The sequence below is a fragment of the Leiobunum rupestre genome, chromosome 9, assembly GCF_980474605.1.
Source record: "Leiobunum rupestre chromosome 9, qqLeiRupe1.1.hap1, whole genome shotgun sequence".
Classification (NCBI taxonomy): Eukaryota; Metazoa; Arthropoda; class Arachnida; order Opiliones; family Sclerosomatidae; genus Leiobunum; species Leiobunum rupestre.
Window position 1 is genome coordinate 34,466,448 of NC_143392.1, and position 21,066 is coordinate 34,487,513.

General features: G+C 34.0%; 1 protein-coding gene across 1 annotated transcript in view; it reads left to right on the forward strand.

The window, feature by feature from the left end:
- Window positions 1–1,280: 1,280 nt before the first annotated feature.
- The window catches only part of LOC149927231 (cytochrome P450 4C1-like), a 47,562-nt gene continuing 27,776 nt past the window's right edge, over window positions 1,281–21,066 (forward strand). The window contains exon 1 of the mRNA XM_090159277.1: window positions 1,281–1,826. Coding sequence (XP_090015403.1) covers window positions 1,355–1,826 — 472 coding nt within the window. The 5' untranslated portion in view covers window positions 1,281–1,354. The remainder of the gene's footprint in view (window positions 1,827–21,066) is intronic.

Consider the following 21,066-nt stretch of genomic DNA (forward strand, 5'->3'; position numbering starts at 1 on the left):
TTTTGTAACACTGAGATTGATTATTTAGCATCAAACCTTTTATCTAAAACTGAGACTGATTATTACGCTTACAAGAATTTTGAAAATTTAAAATATGTAATAAGAAATTAGACTGATCACTTCGACAAAAAAGTTTAATTTTTCCATAAAAAATATATAAAAAACTGATTTCTCAATTTATTAAAGGCCAAATATGGGCACTGCTCCGGTCACCGAAAAAAGTAATTGGCTATTGAAGTAATTATTATTATTATTATTATTATTATTAAATATTATTTCAATATTTAGGGGTGATTGAATTGGAGCCGTTGAACCACAGCGGTTCCAAATAACGAATATAGCGGTCAAGCACGCGGAATGGTCAACACTAAGATGGCGGGGGAGGAAATAACGAAATGGTCATCACGGACTGAACTGTTACAATTAAAAAAATAAATACTTCAAGGGTGCTGATTTTTACCTAGTTCAAAATTAATTGGTCTTTTAATTCGTAACCCTTTATCTTACGTAATTTCCCAGACACCTTGGTTTCATTCGAAGAATTTAAGTGGAAAAAAAAGTCAAAACAAAAGATTTATTATCATTTAATCTCAAAGAATTAGGTTAAATGATAAATTATATTATTTTGTGAAGTTTAAATGTGGATTACTTTTATACATAAAACGGATAATATCGCGTATTCTATTTGCTGACTTGTTTGTTTTTATGACAAAGTGCATTTTTTTTTATTTGCAATTCACCTTTTGCGTTTTACAATGAGAAATAACAACAAGAAAAAGGTATAAGGAAATATCACCGTAAAAACCACTCTATAAACCAACGGTTATTACCGAACAATTTTCTTTAAAGATGCTCAAGTTTAGACTATACCCGTAATAAAAGACGAATTTTAAACGCTTATTTCCTGAAGACGAACCGGAGATAAATATAGAGAAAATGCGTTTAAATTTGCGTACTAAATTTGAAGATCAGGTCCGTAGCGAGAGATAGTACAGCGTAGACAATTAATTGATTAATAATTCCATCGGAGTTACGCGGCAAATCTCAAACGTCTAGGAAAAAACGTCAGGATAAAATGACATCCGTACGCCCTCCAAGCGTGGACACAAGCGGAACGAATGAGGGATTTCACTTTCCTCGGGCTAAATCGACGGCCTCTCACTTTTCGTTAAAGGAAATATAAGGAAAACTTTCGAACGTCTTTAAAAAAATATATAAATTCATAAAGAAGCTAGTTGGAATCGAGCTCGAAGCGGATTACGCCAAGGATTGGTGCCTCTCAACATTGGAAGGGGCAGGGTACAGGCTACATTCCGGCGTCTGCTAGAAACGCGTCTCTATTGGCCGCTAATTTATGACGTTGGTCTCGATCGAAAGAGCCGAGCGGAAAGTAATTTCGAAACGAGCTATAGGTGCGCTTTTTAAAAGATTGATCACGAAAAATCTCGTTCAGGTTTTTGACCAGGTAGCGAGAGTCCCGGTCGCGACTGTGGCATTCCGTCGAAGGAGCTTCCGGTGGAAGGATCGCGCCATAGTTCGGTCCGTCTTTGCACTCTCTCTCGTGACGCCTCTCCCAGAGATGGTGGACTCTAAGGATTTCACCGATTCATATTTGGTCAAGAGCCACGATGACCTGCCCGTTTACCTGTTCGCGGCTTTATTTCTCTTGATGGTCCTACTCTCAGTGATTGTGTTGTATACCACGCGTCTCAAGGAATATTTGTCCATGGTGGACATGATGCCGGGAGCGCGTCATAACCCCTGGCAAAGCATCTTCGTTCCCCTGCTGCCCGTCATCAGGAACAAGAAAGTCGACATGAATGTCAGTAAGTACCGCATTTTCCCTACGTTTATTGACAATTGGTAATTATCAATTAATAAAGACATTTTCATATTCCGCTTATTGCGTCCAAAATTGACTTTTTAAAATAAATTTTGGTATTCAAAAATATAATTGACAGCTTTTAAAATTCATTTTGCGCGTGAAAATACCTCTACATGTTATGGTCAAAAAAGCACGCAAAGAAGGCTGTGTGCCCAAGACATGTACCTGTAGTGTCGCGCGCTAAAACTTCATTTCAAAATTCGTCAATTCCACCGTGGATTTTCGATATAAAAATTCGTTTCCAAAACTCATTTATCAAAATTAGGTTATCATTCAATTGAGACAAAAAATTAAGATTTTAAAATTAATTTTGAGATTCAATATAATTTCACTTTAGATTTGCGATTTAGAAAATTGTATCGAAGAATTTTAATTGCTGATTTATCAATTTTTAGTTCAGATTTAGTCTATTTTGGATATTTTTTAGTCCAAATTTTGAACATCGAATTTAAAAATTTCCAATTCAAGTTAATAAAAAACCTCTATGGACTATAATGCAGTAAAAAAGTAGAAAAGTCTATACTGAAAAGGGGCAAAAAAAGCTAAATACAAACAAATTAAAGTAATGATAAAACTTACAAAATACTCGGATAAAATTAAACAAATTAAAATGGAATGCAAATAGCCAGAGTTTCCAATGATAGACCAGTTTCACCCAATTTGGAGCTCATCAGTACCGCGCTGGAAATCTGGCTCGCGACTAGCTTAACCAAAAGGAGAAGCTAACCCTAAACATTAAAAATTTCAAAACGCGTTGCGTAGCAACGAAAAAACCATTAAGGGCTTCAAAAAGTCGCATGATGACTTAGGCCTTGGGTATTAGCCTAGCTGATTATTATTATTATTATTATTTATTAATAAAAATCTCCTATGACCTTTTCATTTTCTACCTTTTCGCGTTATATAAAAACGTATTTCTAGATTTATAAAATCAATTTCCTGGGAATTGACGGCTTTTAAAATTCATTTTGCGCGTGAAAATACCTCTACATGTTATGGTCAAAAAAGCACGCAAAGAAGGCTGTGTGCCCAAGACATGTACCTGTAGTGTCGCGCGCTAAAACGTCATTTCAAAATCCGTCAATTGTGCCGAAAATTTCGCCGTATTCAGTTATAATTATCTAACTTCAAAACCCCTGTTCGTGCTAAAAGAATATTCCGTAAATAATAAATAATTTTAAAATATTCGGTGTGCAACAAAAACAATCGTGTTTATTTGTAAAACAATAATTGAAAATAATTTATGTTTTTCCTGGTTCAATTTTCGAATATGCTAATAATTTAGGGCTCCCGGCTTTAAACAAACTACGCCTAAGGTCCCCGAAATAAAGCTCGTTACAATAAATAAGGGGGAAATGGCGGAACCCATCTGAAGAGAAAAACGTATTCTCATTTTGTCTGCGGTGGCGAATCTGGGGCCACCGTTAAAAATCTCCGATCCGAAATATTTCTTTGTTTCTTTTCAAATATGAAAAACTGCTTTCCATGAGCGAACTCGCCGAGTTCAAAATATCGTTAAAATATTTGGGCTTTGAAACGAATAATGTTGGCGTTGAGCTCTTGAAGGTTTAAAAACCCGCGAGTGAACTCTAGATCGTTATAGAAAATGAAATTTCACATAAATTAAGTTATTCAACAAAATTGCTCAATTCTAAAGATTCATAACAATTAAATTACGTATTTCATTTACATAAATATACGTGAATATATTAAATTCGATAAAATTTCGGAATTCGTAAATTTTCTAAGTATTAAATTTCTCGTTTAATTAAATAAATTGTTCATTTAAATAATTTAATTATATGGGTATATTAAATTCCAAAAAAATAATTTAATATTTTTGCCTAAATTCTTATATTTCATCAGAATGAAATTGCATTGTAAACTTCGCAAGAATTAAATTACTTATTTAATTAATAAAATATACTAGTATATATTTAGTTAAAAAATTGTGAATTTCAAAATTTCATAAGAATTAAATTACCTATTTAATTAATTAAAATAAACGGGTATATTTTAGGTTAAAACAGTGGTTAATTTCCAAACTTCATAAGAATTAAAATGTCAATTTAATTAATTATACGCCCATATGCTTTTTGGACAATTTGTAATTAATAATTTTTGCCTAAATTTTAGCATGTACTATTTAGCCTGTTAGAACTACTACAGGTTTGTAAATGAACCACGTTAGTTTCAATATAGCGATTGGAAATCGTACGCGAGCTAAAAATATTTGACAAACTAAATGTTTAAACAAAAATTAAATTCCAGTTTAAAAAAGCCATAAACGTATATTAAACGATCGTAAATTTTTACTGTCGTTTTAACAAATCCTGTTTAATAAAAAAAAGATGGTATTACTGAGGTTAAGCCGTAAGCGATTAACTACAACGTCGGAGCAGTGGCCTTAGGGTTAGTAAATAGCTTTCTTTTGGTCGACCAGATCATATCAAGAAATTGAAATTGAAAGTGTATTATCACTACCAGAACTATAAGAAAATAAATTATACGTGGATATTGAAAAAAGAAGTATCTTGGTTAGAAAAGGTCCGTCGCCGTTAAAACAAAACCACGTAACTTGAGATACGTGGTTTTGTCAAAATTGACATACTTAGATTCTACACCCCAATTTACGTAAATAACATTAAAAACATTAATAGGTTGCAATTGGATTTATTTTTTTAAATCGAGAAAACATTTAAACGTATCTTTGATATTCGCAATTTATTTCGCGCAAAAGCACGTATCTCGCTTATTTTCAGCTCCTATCTCACTTCATGACGCGAAACCACGTATCTCTAAAAATTCCCCTTTAGCAAAATATTTTTAAATTAAAATCCTCATAAAGAGTCAATACTGAAACGAAATTATTTAACTATAAAATTAACTCGCGTGTAAAAACCTAACACGCGATTTCACAAGTCCCTGCAAAATTAAAAAATCCATTTTTCTCAAAAAGGCCACCGAAAAGATACGTGGTTTTGTTTTAACGGTGACGAGGTATTTCTCAAAAAATTAGTCCTGATTCTCCTTCAAAAATAATTCTTCGTAATTAAAAATCAACAAAAATTAGACAGGTCTGACTCACCTTTAAAGATAATTTTTCGTAAATAACAATCAATGCAAAGAAAAATTTCAATTTGATAACACTTTTTGAGGTTTACCGTTAACCTTACTATAGAAGTTTCACCTGAACTCTATGAGATATCCGTTTAAGTATCCATCTCCCTAACCCGCTAATTTTATTATTTGAAACATGTACCTTTGCAAGTTCACGCCCTTTTTTCAAAAAACATTTTCAGGCTAAATTCGTAATTATAGTAATTTTCTATGACAAATATGGGTTTATAAATAGGTGAGGGGCAGGTCACTTCCTTGATTAACTACGTACTCCTCAAAAGATTAAATCCGATTTAATCGTGATTATTTTGATTAAATTCAATTTAATCACGATTATGTTGATTGAATCACGTTTAATAATGATTAAATGATTAAAAATGATTTAATCATGACTTAATGATTAAATCTGATTTAATCATGACTAATTGATTAAATCTGATTTAATCATGATTAATTGATTAAATCTGATTTAATCATGATTAAATGATTAAATCTGATTAAATACTGATTGAAACGATTAAATCATCATTAGTATGATTAAATCGTGATTACAATGATTAAATCGTGATTACAATGATTAAATCGTGATTACAATGATTAAATCGTGATTACAATGATTAAATCGTGATTACAATGATTAAATTTGATTACAATGATTAAATCTGTTTAAAATCGTTAAATCGTGATTAAAATGGTTAAATCCTGATTAAAAAGATTAGATCTTGATTACCCTGATTTAATCACGAAAACCATGATTTAATCATTTTACTATGATTAAGACGCACCCAAAATGGAAGTGACCTGCCCCTCGTAAATAGGTAAATATCACAACGCGTTGTAATTTTTCCATTTTATATTGGTAGTTAGAGCTGTGAATTCTTCTTCATTATTAAAACTGACTGGAACCTTCGAAGGTACGGGTTTAATTATCATTCCATGGATTCAGACTTTGGTATCAACCATCTGAAAGCGATAGTATAGGCTTCCACAACGCATTTTAAGCGTAGAGAAGCAACAACTTGATCAAATCCTGGAGTATTGGATTGATAAAGGAAGACGTAAGATCATCTAACACTGTGTAATAACCGTGAAAACATTTTAGGCGTTCTATCCTGTTTACCATTTTTCTGGAGAAATTACTATCTTTAACGGATTTGAAGTAATACCTGCCCGTAAGAAATACAAGTTCCATTTTATTGTGTCAACTTGGAATGCAGGTTTTTTAAAGAAGCTGGTGTCTATAAAACTTCTTAACGAATCAATTTGAGGTCTCTGAAAGGAAGTTGAAGTAAAATGGTCCGGAGCTTAAGGCTTCAAAAGGGGCATACAATTTGAGCAATAAAATGAAATATTCAACATTTGAGCTGTAAAATAAAATATTCAATATTTTGTGCATTAAAACAAAATCCTCAATATTTTGAGCAGTACTTAAAAATATTCGGTATTTTGAGCAGTAAAAATATTCGGTATTTTGAGCAGTAAAAATATTCGGTATTTTGAGCAGTAAAAATATTCGGTATTTTGAGCAGTAAAAATATTCGGTATTTTGAGCAGTAAAAATATTCGGTATTTTGAGCAGTAAAAATATTCGGTATTTTGAGCAGTAAAAATATTCGGTATTTTGAGCAGTAAAAATATTCGGTATTTTGAGCAGTAAAAATATTCAACATTTGAGCAGTAAAATAAAATATTCAACTTTGAGCTGTAAAATAAAATATTCAATATTTTGTGCATTAAAACAAAATATTCAATATTTTGTGCATTAAAACAAAATCTTCAATATTTTGAGCAGTAAAAATATTCAGTATTTTGAGCAATAAAAATATTCAGTATTTTTATCAGTAAAATTTGTATTTATTTATATTTAGGCAGAATTACTATGTTGAAATATAACAGTAAGCTCCTCCGCCCTTAAGGCTTCAAAAGGGGCATACAATTTGAACAGTAAAATGAAATATTCAACATTTGAGCAGTAACATGAAATATTCAATATTTTGTGCAGTAAAATAAAATATTCAATATTTTGTGCAGTAAAATAAAATATTCAATATTTTGAGCAGTAAAATAAAATATTCAATATTTTGAGCAGTAAAATAAAATATTCAATATTTTGTGCAGTAAAATAAAATATTCAATATTTTGTGCAGTAAAATAAAATATTCAATATTTTGTGCAGTAAAATAAAATATTCAATATTTTGTGCAGTAAAATAAAATATTCAATATTTTGTGCAGTAAAACAAAATCTTCAATATTTTGACCAGTAAAAATATTCAACATTTGAGCAGTAAAATAAAATATTCAACTTTGAGCTGTAAAATAAAATATTCAATATTTTGTGCATTAAAACAAAATCCTCAATATTTTGAGCAGTACTTATAAATATTCAGTATTTTGAGCAATAGAAATATTCAGTATTTTTAGCAGTATAATTTGTATTTATTTATATTTAGGCAGAATTACTATGTTGAAATATAACAGTAAGCTCCCCCTAAAAAATTAAATAAGTCCGGTATCTCATTCGTTCCTTAAATCTGACGTTCATAAATAAAATATTTAATATTTTGAGCAGTTAAATAATATGTTGAATATTTTGAACAGTTAAATAATATATTGAATATTTTGAACAGTTAAATAATATATTGAATATTTTGAACAGTTAAATAATATATTGAATATTTTGAACAGTTAAATAATATATTGCATATTTTGAACAGTTAAATAATATATTGAATATTTTGAACAGTAAAATAAAATATTTAATATTTTGAGCAGTTCAATAATATATTGAATATTTTGAACAGTTAAATAATATATTGATATTATATACTTCTGGTGTTATAACTTAAAACTCAGCAGCAGGTGCTATCTACGTTGAATGGTTTTGTTCAAAAAAATGTTAAAAATATTTCCTCCTTTATAAGTTTTGTATACCCACCAAAAAAATAACAAGTAATTACAAAAATAGCCGACGAAAACATTGTTAATTTTCAATTGTAAAATGAAAAAGGCGTGGCAGGTACAATTAATCAAAAGAGCGAAAAAAGCACGAACAAAGGTGTTATTAATTAAATATTCCACCTGGGAAAGAAAATGATTTTTTTCTGTGTCTCGGTGTATCGTGACCCCATTTTGGGACTGCACTTTTTCTGTCGGTTTGATATGGTCCAGCCAAATCATTTCTGGTCTCGAACTCTACATTTTTCATGTCACGAGGCACCTAACTTTTATTTTTATTTTTCTCAGAGCTAAATGCGGGGGATCGCCACTCGGGAACATTTAGTAGTTGACTTTATAAGGATTTTATGAATAATTGCTACTTGTTCTTAAGTAATCTCCCCTTCGATGAGAGTTAACTGCCGAAATGGCCTAAAGATACCAAGGGGGCCATACTCGGCCAACCTAAATTATAAGCTATAGGAAAGAAAAATCATTCTACCCTGATACACCAGAGATAAGACTGTCTGCTGATAAGGTGCCCCTAAAAAGTGGATTATATAAATTAACTTCGTATAATTTATAGTTTACGCCAAACTTTTTTTTCCTGTTAGAATTTCTATATTTTACCCAAAATGACTCGGTTTTTGTTGGATTTTTTTTCTGGTCGTCATCATCGAAATGTAACGACATTTACTTTTATTTTATTATTTACTTTATAATATTAAGAAACGCGATTGACGAAAAAGCTATGTTTTGACTTCAAATTGACAGTGGGCGTCGACTTATTACTTAGATCTTTATACTCAGCAAATCATTGACTGTCTTAAGCGAGTAGAAAAACGTATTACCATAATATTATACAGAGATTTTTATTATTTTAAGAGTATGTATCTATCCCGACGGGCGGTTCACTTCCATGCATATTAGGACACCCTACGCGTGATTAAATCATGATTAGATCTGATTGAAATAAAATCTGTAGCTTTGACTGCGCAAAGATTAAAAATGATTAAATATTGGTTAAATTTTTAATAATGATTATTAGGATACCCCTCGATCTATCCCATTTTACAGCTGGTGCTAAACGATACCACACTTTAATGTGGTTAGCACTTTCGCCTCGCAGCAAGAGGAGCCGGGTTCGATCCCAGCTTGTGGCACTGGGTGAAAACTCGGAGCAACTCCTTCTGCGTTGAGTTTTAAAGTTCTCTCCCCACTGGTTAAAGGGATTTTCCCCCGAGATCTTCGGTTTCCCCTTCCATAAAGACTTGTCGAGGTTAACGGTAATAGTTAGTGTAGGGAGCTGTTGGCTCGATCTCGTGGCGTGCAGGGCTTGCCACCACCCTCCTACGCATTGTAACCCGGCCACCTTCAAAAGTCGCTTGATGACTTACATGTAGGCCTAAGGTGGTGCCTTGGGTATTAGCCTAGCTGATTATTATTAATCTTAGGCAGAAGATTAAGCTTTTTAATAAATCAATAATAATTATACTAAGTCATCTATTTGGTACAAAAACAAATATTTTAAAGGGCTTATCTACAAATCCATGCTTTATTTGCGTTATTCAAAAAGTATGTTACAGAAATGCAGCAAAGAAAGGTGTAACAATTGCTATAATATCAACCTTTTTATATATATTTTGCGTTAGTTTTCACGTAAAGACAAACTCAACAAATGTTTTGAGAGAACTACAGTAGTCCTAGCTCAGCCAAATAAAAACTTATTCGTAGAACTTCAAAAAGATATTTGCAAATTATCAAGTATTTTGATAATTGAACATTAAAACTAATATATGGAATTAAATGACAGTATAGGCGTTGATATATTCTCTGAAGCTTTGCATAGAGCTACGGTATTCTTGGTTGTTACAATATTTTCTATGCAACAGTGCATTTTCTTCGATCAAAATTCCCTTTTTTTACAGTTAATCATATCATTATACAAATATTTACACTCCGCTTTTTAGCGTACAGATAGTTTCTATAGAAATTCTGAAGCCACTTCTAGAGCTTTGAAGTGTAATTTACACGGTTCTATAGCCTTTGGAATATTTTATAGATAATTTTATTTATATTTCTTAAGATATTTAAAGCTTTGAAATAGTACCCTCTAGATTATGAAAGGTTTCTATAGATAATTATGAAGTTTATTCTAGTGTAAGTTCGCCAAGATTTATATTAAAGGATAAAATTTCCCTAACGTTTATTTGACCAATGTAATTTTCCTAACGTTTATTTTAAAGAATATAATTTTCCTAACGTTTATTTTACCAATGTAATTTTCCTAACGTTTATTTTAAAGAATATAATTTTCCTAACGTTTATTTTAAAGAATATAATTTCCCTAACATTTATTTTAAAGAATATAATTTCTCTAATGTTTTTTCTAAAGAATAAATTTTTTCTATAGCATTATTCTAATGAATAAAATTTCTCTGATGTTTATTTTAAAGAATTTTACTTTTTTACGTCATTCGAAAGAGTGTAATTTCTCTAATATTATTCAGTAGAGTATAATTTCCCTAACGTTATTCTCGAGAGTTTAATTTATCTAAAGTTATTCTACAGGTGACTGTACCCAAATACCTTTGGAAATAAAAATTATCCCTCCATAATTCATTCCGCACTAGTATTATACAATTTCTTTATAGAAGCAGATAATAAATATCCTTAGAGTATTCCAAGTTTTCCCCCTTGGAAAATGTTATATAATTTCTTATAATATTATAAAAAGATTAATCTGCAATTCAGCATTTTATATTTTTTATTGCACCTGTTTCTAGCTATCGCAATTAAAGTTGGGTGCCTTATCGAGTTCTCCAAAGACTCCCAAGCCCACTACCGGGATAACCTAAATTCCAATTCCATATATTCAATGATTTTTTCCCTAGACCGTTAAAACAGTCACACAAATCGGAAATATACATTTTTGGGAAAACAGGGGCTCCTGAAATCCCCAAACGAAGAAAAGCGGATCATTTCCTGCGACAGACAAAAAACCTGTTGGATGCCTCCACTTTGTACCGCGTGCACGTCTCAGATATTAAACTAGATAGAGTGCATATTTTGAGTGCATCGTGCTAAAGGAAGTTAAAAGAAAGCCAATTCCTAAGCTACGTAATCAATGATCGGAATATTAAAACGAATGAAAATACCTTTGAGGTGATTATACAGAAAAAAAGTTAATTAGGAATCGGAAATGATTCCATAAAAGTTCATTTCGAACAATAACATTTTCCCAACTGATTATTTATAAAGAGTGCATTTATTGGTATCTCATTGGTTCTCTAAATCTGACGTCTTCCGACACAATTGAAGCTCACGCCGGTGACGTTGTTCCTTCCCGCCTCTCATACCTGGAGAAAATTCGACCACGATGCAACAAGATATTAATTTTCTCTATGCATATGAGCAGTAAAATAAAATATTGAATATTTTGAGTAGCAAAATAAAATATTACAACATGAAATATTTATTATTTGGAGTAGTAACATAAAATATTTATTTCTTTAAGTAATAAAATAAAATATTTAATATTTTAAGTAGTAACATAAAATAATTAATTTTTTAAGTACAAACATAAAATATTTAATATTTTGAGTATTAAAATAAAATATTAAATTTTTTGAGCAGTAAATAAAATATTAAATTTTTTGAGCAGTAAATAAAATATTAAATTTTTGAGCAGTTAAATAAAATATAAAATTTTTGAGCAGTTAAAGCAAGTGTCGGCTCTAGGGGAAGTAGCTTTTTTCAACAGATGTCGCTAGCGTCGAAATCAAAACAAGATGCTTACGCTACATTTTGACCCAAAAGGCGGGACATAAAAGTATGCTTCGCGTTGATTGGCTCGTTTGTAAATTTGTCAATAACTTCAATTATAGTAATTGTTTACAATATATTTTATGATATATATAATTTAGGTTAAAGTTCACTATAAGTAGAGTAAAAGTGGTCTAAATATAATACTCTATAATGGCTCTCTGACGACGTTACTGATTCGCTATTTTGAATTTTAGCTTCCATTCCCATTAAAAGATGGCTCCACGCTCTCCACGAAAGTCATTTTTTTCGAAGATTCGGATAGATTCATGGCCATCTCTAATAACAGGGGCCTTTTCATAATACAGGTGGCAATGATAGAGCCGACAGTTGCTTTAAATAAAATATTTAATATATTGGACATTATAATAAAATATTTAATAAATTGTTCATTATAATAAAATATTTAATATACTAAACATTATAATAAAATATTTAATATATTTAACATTATAATAAAATATTTAATATATTAAACATTATAATAAAATATTTAATATATTAAACATTATTATAAAATATTTAATATATTAAACATTATAATAAAATATTTAATACATTAAACATTATAATATAAGATTTATTATTATATATCAGCTAGGCTAGGCTAATACTAAAGGCACCACCTAAGGCCTAAGTCATCAAGCGACTTTTGAAGTATTAATTCAGTTGGCCGGGTTACAAGACATAGGAGGGTGGTGGCAAGCCCTTCATTGGGCATTATAATAAAATATTTAATATATTGGACATTATAATAAGAGATTTAATATATTGAGTATTATAATAAAATATTTAATACAATGGACATTATAATAAAATATTTAATACAATGGACATTATAATAAGATATTTAATATATTGAGTATTATAATAAAATATTTAATACAATGGACATTATAATAAAATAATTAATATATTGGGCATTATAATAAAATATTTAATATATTGGACATAATAATAAAATAATTAATATATTGGGCATAATAATAAAATATTTAATATATTGAGCATTATAATAAAATATTTAATATATTGGACATTATAATAAAATAATTAATAAATTGTGCATTATAAGAAAAGATTTAATATATTGGGCATTATAATAAAATATTTAATATATTGGGCATTATAATAAAATATTTAATATATTGGGCATTATAATAAAATATTTAATATATTGGGCATTATAATAAAATGTCCAATAATCATTCTCCTTGAGCATAAATTAAAAAAATTCTAGGTTGTAATAATACTGCGTGAACTGTTCTTAAATTGGCGACGAATATTAAGGTTCTCAAAACCACAATCACGTGTGTAACCGTTTCAGCTAAGAATTAACTTAAATTCTGTTCATTTGTTTTTTGAAATTGAGGTTAAAATTTGTGAACAGTTTCCGCTAAGATTTCGTATTTGTCCCAAAAAAATAGTTTTCCTTAATAAATGAATACGAAGAGGAAATCTTTTTTTTTAACGATTTTTAAGCTTCACGAGAAATTTGTTGAAATGGTGGCCATGGCTCATAATTGGGAAATTACTTTAGCTATGGAGATTATGCGCAGAAATCATAAATCAGGTACACTCTGTTTAAAAGGTCTTCGACAGGTGAAATTTGTGCCCTCTTTTTAATTCTGCTAGAAAACTATAATAGATAGATCGATGAAACCAATTGCAACTATTATTTATTTTCCAATATCTTTCGTTATTTATCGGTTTCGTCCGCCAAAAAAATTATAGTTTGGCGGGTACCGTCAAAACTCATTTTTGACAACTTTTTAAATATTGGTTCTACGGCACTGACTCGCGCGTTTTTGGATTCACAATGGTTGATTCATATTTAGAAAGTGGAAAAATTATCCCTCTACAACCAACGGTTGAGAAGCTATCGCGTTTACAAACTTTCGTCGAAACTAGGAAACACCTAAAATGCATCCAGCGATTAATAATAACGCAAGTGTTGGCAGCTTTGAACTCGCAACGAGTGACTACTTCCTGGTAACCCTAAAAACACGGTTACCATCTCAACCAATCCGCTGTTGTAATGAAGATTGTACTCGGAAGAGTGAGCGTAATAACTAAAAGAACAGACATGATAAGCATTTTGAAGACGATGGGCTATTGTTTGTAATATATTAACGACTTTCAAAACAAACAACGCAATGTCAAACATTTAGATATCTTTTGAAAAGCATCACCCACATTATCCACAGTAGGGATTTTAATATTATGTCATTTTGCAATAAGAGTTTCTCATTAATTTAATGGGTCAATAAATATTTTCAACTAGGATGTGACGTATACGAAAATTAACCTCCAAGAAAAAAAAACAAATCGGTTAAAATCGTAAAATTCAAGCTATAAGCGGTTCAAATCTGGTGACTAATTTGAAGCTTTTAATTGGCCGATAGATGCCCATATACTCAACCGGAAGCTTGATTTAAATTCCGATTGTTTCCCTTCTGAAGATCAATTACAAAAATTTGTGGCCTAAATTTTTTTTAAATGATATTAAAAATTATGTAGGTTCAAGTTTGATCGAAAATTACCATAAAAAATTTATTATATTTGATCGAATTTCAATAAATGAAATTTGATTTGATAAAATTTATTTATTCGGAACAGAATTGGATTCAAACTGTATTTGTTTTAATTTCAGTCGCAAACATAATTTGTTTTTGAAATTTCAGTAAATGGGTGTTAAATAACGCTACCAATATACAACTCATAGCCAGAAGACAGAAAAATATTAGAAATTCCAAAATAGTACTGTCATTTAAACTAATATCTTAAATTGCTAGTATAAATAAATACAACGCACTAATTCTGGGGAAAGATAATTATGGAGGTATTTAACTTATGGCTCGTTCACACCAAACATCTGTCTGCTACTTTATCGGGACAGTTTGTGCCGGGTCTATTATTTGTTCCTACTCCGCGACGAAAAATCGTCGTCAACTTTACAGAAGGGAAACTGAAGTTAGTGAAGCGGATTTTGAAAACGAGCCGAATTCTCCGCCCGTTTCTGGCTTTGACAATCAAAAGTTTAGTTCGTGCCTCGCGATCAGGACATTTTGTTTTCATGGTAACCGTTTCGATAGCGCTAGGAACTTGGTCAGCTGTAAAGCTGGGTGGTGTGAACAGATCTTTGCTGTAAGGTATGGCTTTCATGTTTGCAAGAAATAGCTTCGAGGCGACGATAAAGTATCCGATACTAATTAAAGGGAATCTCCCGAACTTGCTTCTCGATTTCCGAAAAATGAAATCGTGTTTAAGAAAAACAAGGAAGTAAGGTACAAAATAACGCGGTAGATAACCAAATATTTCCTGACTGAAACCACGGTTTCACGCGAAGAGCTTCAAAATCGAGTAATTGAGCTCCTAGAATAAATAGCGAGGTTCAAGATTTTAATTGTGACCTATAAAAAAGTTTTAGCCACAGCTACAATATTTACATAATCTAATAAACTGATGCACGTAGCCTCAAACTTGAACACTCAACAAAACCTATTATTTAATTCATTTCACTAATTGACAGTCGTCACGCTAGAAATTAATTTGCCCGTAAAATACCCTCTTCCGTGTTTATCAAAGAGAATGGACCCAACATTGCAGAAATTAAGATTCTACAATGTTTCTCCAGACGCTGCCGAATCTTGTAAGAAATCTTGGCGTTATTATTTTATTACGTAATTATTATAATTTGAGAATAGAAACATAACCTGTAACGCGAGATGTTTTAGGTGTATGGTAATTTTTCAATTGTACTCTTTACTGAGTTTGCAAGTTCTCTCCTCACTGGTTCAAGGAGTTTTCCCCGAGTTCTTCGGTTTCCCCTTTCCTAAAAACTTCATGAGGTTAACGGTAATAGTTAATGTATGGAGCTGTTGGCTCGCGTGGCATAAAGGGCTTGCCACCACCCTCCTACGCATTGTAACCCGGCCACCTGTTTCAGGCATTAAAAGTCGCTAGATGACTTGGGCCTAAGGTGGTGCCTTGGGTATTAGCCTAGCGGATTATTATTATTTTTAGCAGTTGCACGGACACTAATAGCGTTTTCATTTTAACTGCAATTGGATTCGCAAAACTCTTGATAGGAGTTCTTGAGAGCAGTAAATGGAACACGCAATAATTGATCGGAGCTTATCAGAACAAGCAAATGGCACATGAAGCAGATCCGAGAACTATAAAGAAGCATGAAATTGTGATCGGAGCAGCTCTGAGCACAGAAATGAAACATGAAATACTGCTCAGAGCAGATCCGAACATTGGAATGAAACTGAAAATACTGTTCGGAGCAGCTCTGAGCACGCAAATGGCACATGAAGCAGATCCGAGAACTATAAAGAAGCATGAAATTGTGATCGGAGCAGCTCTGAGCACAGAAATGAAACATGAAATACTGCTCAGAGCAGATCCGAACATTGGAATGAAACTGAAAATACTGTTCGGAGCAGCTCTGAGCACGCAAATGGCACATGAAGCAGATCCGAGAACTATAAAGAAGCATGAAATTGTGATCGGAGCAGCTCTGAGCACAGAAATGAAACATGAAATACTGCTCAGAGCAGATCCGAACATTGGAATGAAACTGAAAATACTGTTCGGAGCAGCTCTGAGCACGCAAATGGCACATGAAGCAGATCCGAGAACTATAAAGAAGCATGAAATTGTGATCGGAGCAGCTCTGAGCACAGAAATGAAACATGAAATACTGCTCAGAGCAGATCCGAACATTGGAATGAAACTGAAAATACTGTTCGGAGCAGCTCTGAGCACGCAAATGGCACATGAAGCAGATCCGAGAACTATAAAGAAGCATGAAATTGTGATCGGAGCAGCTCTGAGCACAGAAATGAAACATGAAATACTGCTCAGAGCAGATCCGAACATTGGAATGAAACTGAAAATACTGTTCGGAGCAGCTCTGAGCACGCAAATGGCACATGAAGCAGATCCGAGAACTATAAAGAAGCATGAAATTGTGATCGGAGCAGCTCTGAGCACAGAAATGAAACATGAAATACTGCTCAGAGCAGATCCGAACATTGGAATGAAACTGAAAATACTGTTCGGAGCAGCTCTGAGCACGCAAATGGCACATGAAGCAGATCCGAGAACTATAAAGAAGCATGAAATTGTGATCGGAGCAGCTCTGAGCACAGAAATGAAACATGAAATACTGCTCAGAGCAGATCCGAACATTGGAATGAAACTGAAAATACTGTTCGGAGCAGCTCTGAGCACGCAAATGGCACATGAAGCAGATCCGAGAACTATAAAGAAGCATGAAATTGTGATCGGAGCAGCTCTGAGCACAGAAATGAAACATGAAATACTGCTCAGAGCAGATCCGAACATTGGAATGAAACTGAAAATACTGTTCGGAGCAGCTCTGAGCACGCAAATGGCACATGAAGCAGATCCGAGAACTATAAAGAAGCATGAAATTGTGATCGGAGCAGCTCTGAGCACAGAAATGAAACATGAAATACTGCTCAGAGCAGATCCGAACATTGGAATGAAACTGAAAATACTGTTCGGAGCAGCTCTGAGCACGCAAATGGCACATGAAGCAGATCCGAGAACTATAAAGAAGCATGAAATTGTGATCGGAGCAGCTCTGAGCACAGAAATGAAACATGAAATACTGCTCAGAGCAGATCCGAACATTGGAATGAAACTGAAAATACTGTTCGGAGCAGCTCTGAGCACGCAAATGGCACATGAAGCAGATCCGAGAACTATAAAGAAGCATGAAATTGTGATCGGAGCAGCTCTGAGCACAGAAATGAAACATGAAATACTGCTCAGAGCAGATCCGAACATTGGAATGAAACTGAAAATACTGTTCGGAGCAGCTCTGAGCACGCAAATGGCACATGAAGCAGATCCGAGAACTATAAAGAAGCATGAAATTGTGATCGGAGCAGCTCTGAGCACAGAAATGAAACATGAAATACTGCTCAGAGCAGATCCGAACATTGGAATGAAACTGAAAATACTGTTCGGAGCAGCTCTGAGCACGCAAATGGCACATGAAGCAGATCCGAGAACTATAAAGAAGCATGAAATTGTGATCGGAGCAGCTCTGAGCACAGAAATGAAACATGAAATACTGCTCAGAGCAGATCCGAACATTGGAATGAAACTGAAAATACTGTTCGGAGCAGCTCTGAGCACGCAAATGGCACATGAAGCAGATCCGAGAACTATAAAGAAGCATGAAATTGTGATCGGAGCAGCTCTGAGCACAGAAATGAAACATGAAATACTGCTCAGAGCAGATCCGAACATTGGAATGAAACTGAAAATACTGTTCGGAGCAGCTCTGAGCACGCAAATGGCACATGAAGCAGATCCGAGAACTATAAAGAAGCATGAAATTGTGATCGGAGCAGCTCTGAGCACAGAAATGAAACATGAAATACTGCTCAGAGCAGATCCGAACATTGGAATGAAACTGAAAATACTGTTCGGAGCAGCTCTGAGCACGCAAATGGCACATGAAGCAGATCCGAGAACTATAAAGAAGCATGAAATTGTGATCGGAGCAGCTCTGAGCACAGAAATGAAACATGAAATACTGCTCAGAGCAGATCCGAACATTGGAATGAAACTGAAAATACTGTTCGGAGCAGCTCTGAGCACGCAAATGGCACATGAAGCAGATCCGAGAACTATAAAGAAGCATGAAATTGTGATCGGAGCAGCTCTGAGCACAGAAATGAAACATGAAATACTGCTCAGAGCAGATCCGAACATTGGAATGAAACTGAAAATACTGTTCGGAGCAGCTCTGAGCACGCAAATGGCACATGAAGCAGATCCGAGAACTATAAAGAAGCATGAAATTGTGATCGGAGCAGCTCTGAGCACAGAAATGAAACATGAAATACTGCTCAGAGCAGATCCGAACATTGGAATGAAACTGAAAATACTGTTCGGAGCAGCTCTGAGCACGCAAATGGCACATGAAGCAGATCCGAGAACTATAAAGAAGCATGAAATTGTGATCGGAGCAGCTCTGAGCACAGAAATGAAACATGAAATACTGCTCAGAGCAGATCCGAACATTGGAATGAAACTGAAAATACTGTTCGGAGCAGCTCTGAGCACGCAAATGGCACATGAAGCAGATCCGAGAACTATAAAGAAGCATGAAATTGTGATCGGAGCAGCTCTGAGCACAGAAATGAAACATGAAATACTGCTCAGAGCAGATCCGAACATTGGAATGAAACTGAAAATACTGTTCGGAGCAGCTCTGAGCACGCAAATGGCACATGAAGCAGATCCGAGAACTATAAAGAAGCATGAAATTGTGATCGGAGCAGCTCTGAGCACAGAAATGAAACATGAAATACTGCTCAGAGCAGATCCGAACATTGGAATGAAACTGAAAATACTGTTCGGAGCAGCTCTGAGCACGCAAATGGCACATGAAGCAGATCCGAGAACTATAAAGAAGCATGAAATTGTGATCGGAGCAGCTCTGAGCACAGAAATGAAACATGAAATACTGCTCAGAGCAGATCCGAACATTGGAATGAAACTGAAAATACTGTTCGGAGCAGCTCTGAGCACGCAAATGGCACATGAAGCAGATCCGAGAACTATAAAGAAGCATGAAATTGTGATCGGAGCAGCTCTGAGCACAGAAATGAAACATGAAATACTGCTCAGAGCAGATCCGAACATTGGAATGAAACTGAAAATACTGTTCGGAGCAGCTCTGAGCACGCAAATGGCACATGAAGCAGATCCGAGAACTATAAAGAAGCATGAAATTGTGATCGGAGCAGCTCTGAGCACAGAAATGAAACATGAAATACTGCTCAGAGCAGATCCGAACATTGGAATGAAACTGAAAATACTGTTCGGAGCAGCTCTGAGCACGCAAATGGCACATGAAGCAGATCCGAGAACTATAAAGAAGCATGAAATTGTGATCGGAGCAGCTCTGAGCACAGAAATGAAACATGAAATACTGCTCAGAGCAGATCCGAACATTGGAATGAAACTGAAAATACTGTTCGGAGCAGCTCTGAGCACGCAAATGGCACATGAAGCAGATCCGAGAACTATAAAGAAGCATGAAATTGTGATCGGAGCAGCTCTGAGCACAGAAATGAAACATGAAATACTGCTCAGAGCAGATCCGAACATTGGAATGAAACTGAAAATACTGTTCGGAGCAGCTCTGAGCACGCAAATGGCACATGAAGCAGATCCGAGAACTATAAAGAAGCATGAAATTGTGATCGGAGCAGCTCTGAGCACAGAAATGAAACATGAAATACTGCTCAGAGCAGATCCGAACATTGGAATGAAACTGAAAATACTGTTCGGAGCAGCTCTGAGCACGCAAATGGCACATGAAGCAGATCCGAGAACTATAAAGAAGCATGAAATTGTGATCGGAGCAGCTCTGAGCACAGAAATGAAACATGAAATACTGCTCAGAGCAGATCCGAACATTGGAATGAAACTGAAAATACTGTTCGGAGCAGCTCTGAGCACGCAAATGGCACATGAAGCAGATCCGAGAACTATAAAGAAGCATGAAATTGTGATCGGAGCAGCTCTGAGCACAGAAATGAAACATGAAATACTGCTCAGAGCAGATCCGAACATTGGAATGAAACTGAAAATACTGTTCGGAGCAGCTCTGAGCACGCAAATGGCACATGAAGCAGATCCGAGAACTATAAAGAAGCATGAAATTGTGATCGGAGCAGCTCTGAGCACAGAAATGAAACATGAAATACTGCTCAGAGCAGATCCGAACATTGGAATGAAACTGAAAATACTGTTCGGAGCAGCTCTGAGCACGCAAATGGCACATGAAGCAGATCCGAGAACTATAAAGAAGCATGAAATTGTGATCGGAGCAGCTCTGAGCACAGAAATGAAACATGAAATACTGCTCAGAGCAGATCCGAACATTGGAATGAAACTGAAAATACTGTTCGGAGCAGCTCTGAGCACGCAAATGGCACATGAAGCAGATCCGAGAACTATAAAGAAGCATGAAATTGTGATCGGAGCAGCTCTGAGCACAGAAATGAAACATGAAATACTGCTCAGAGCAGATCCGAACATTGGAATGAAACTGAAAATACTGTTCGGAGCAGCTCTGAGCACGCAAATGGCACATGAAGCAGATCCGAGAACTATAAAGAAGCATGAAATTGTGATCGGAGCAGCTCTGAGCACAGAAATGAAACATGAAATACTGCTCAGAGCAGATCCGAACATTGGAATGAAACTGAAAATACTGTTCGGAGCAGCTCTGAGCACGCA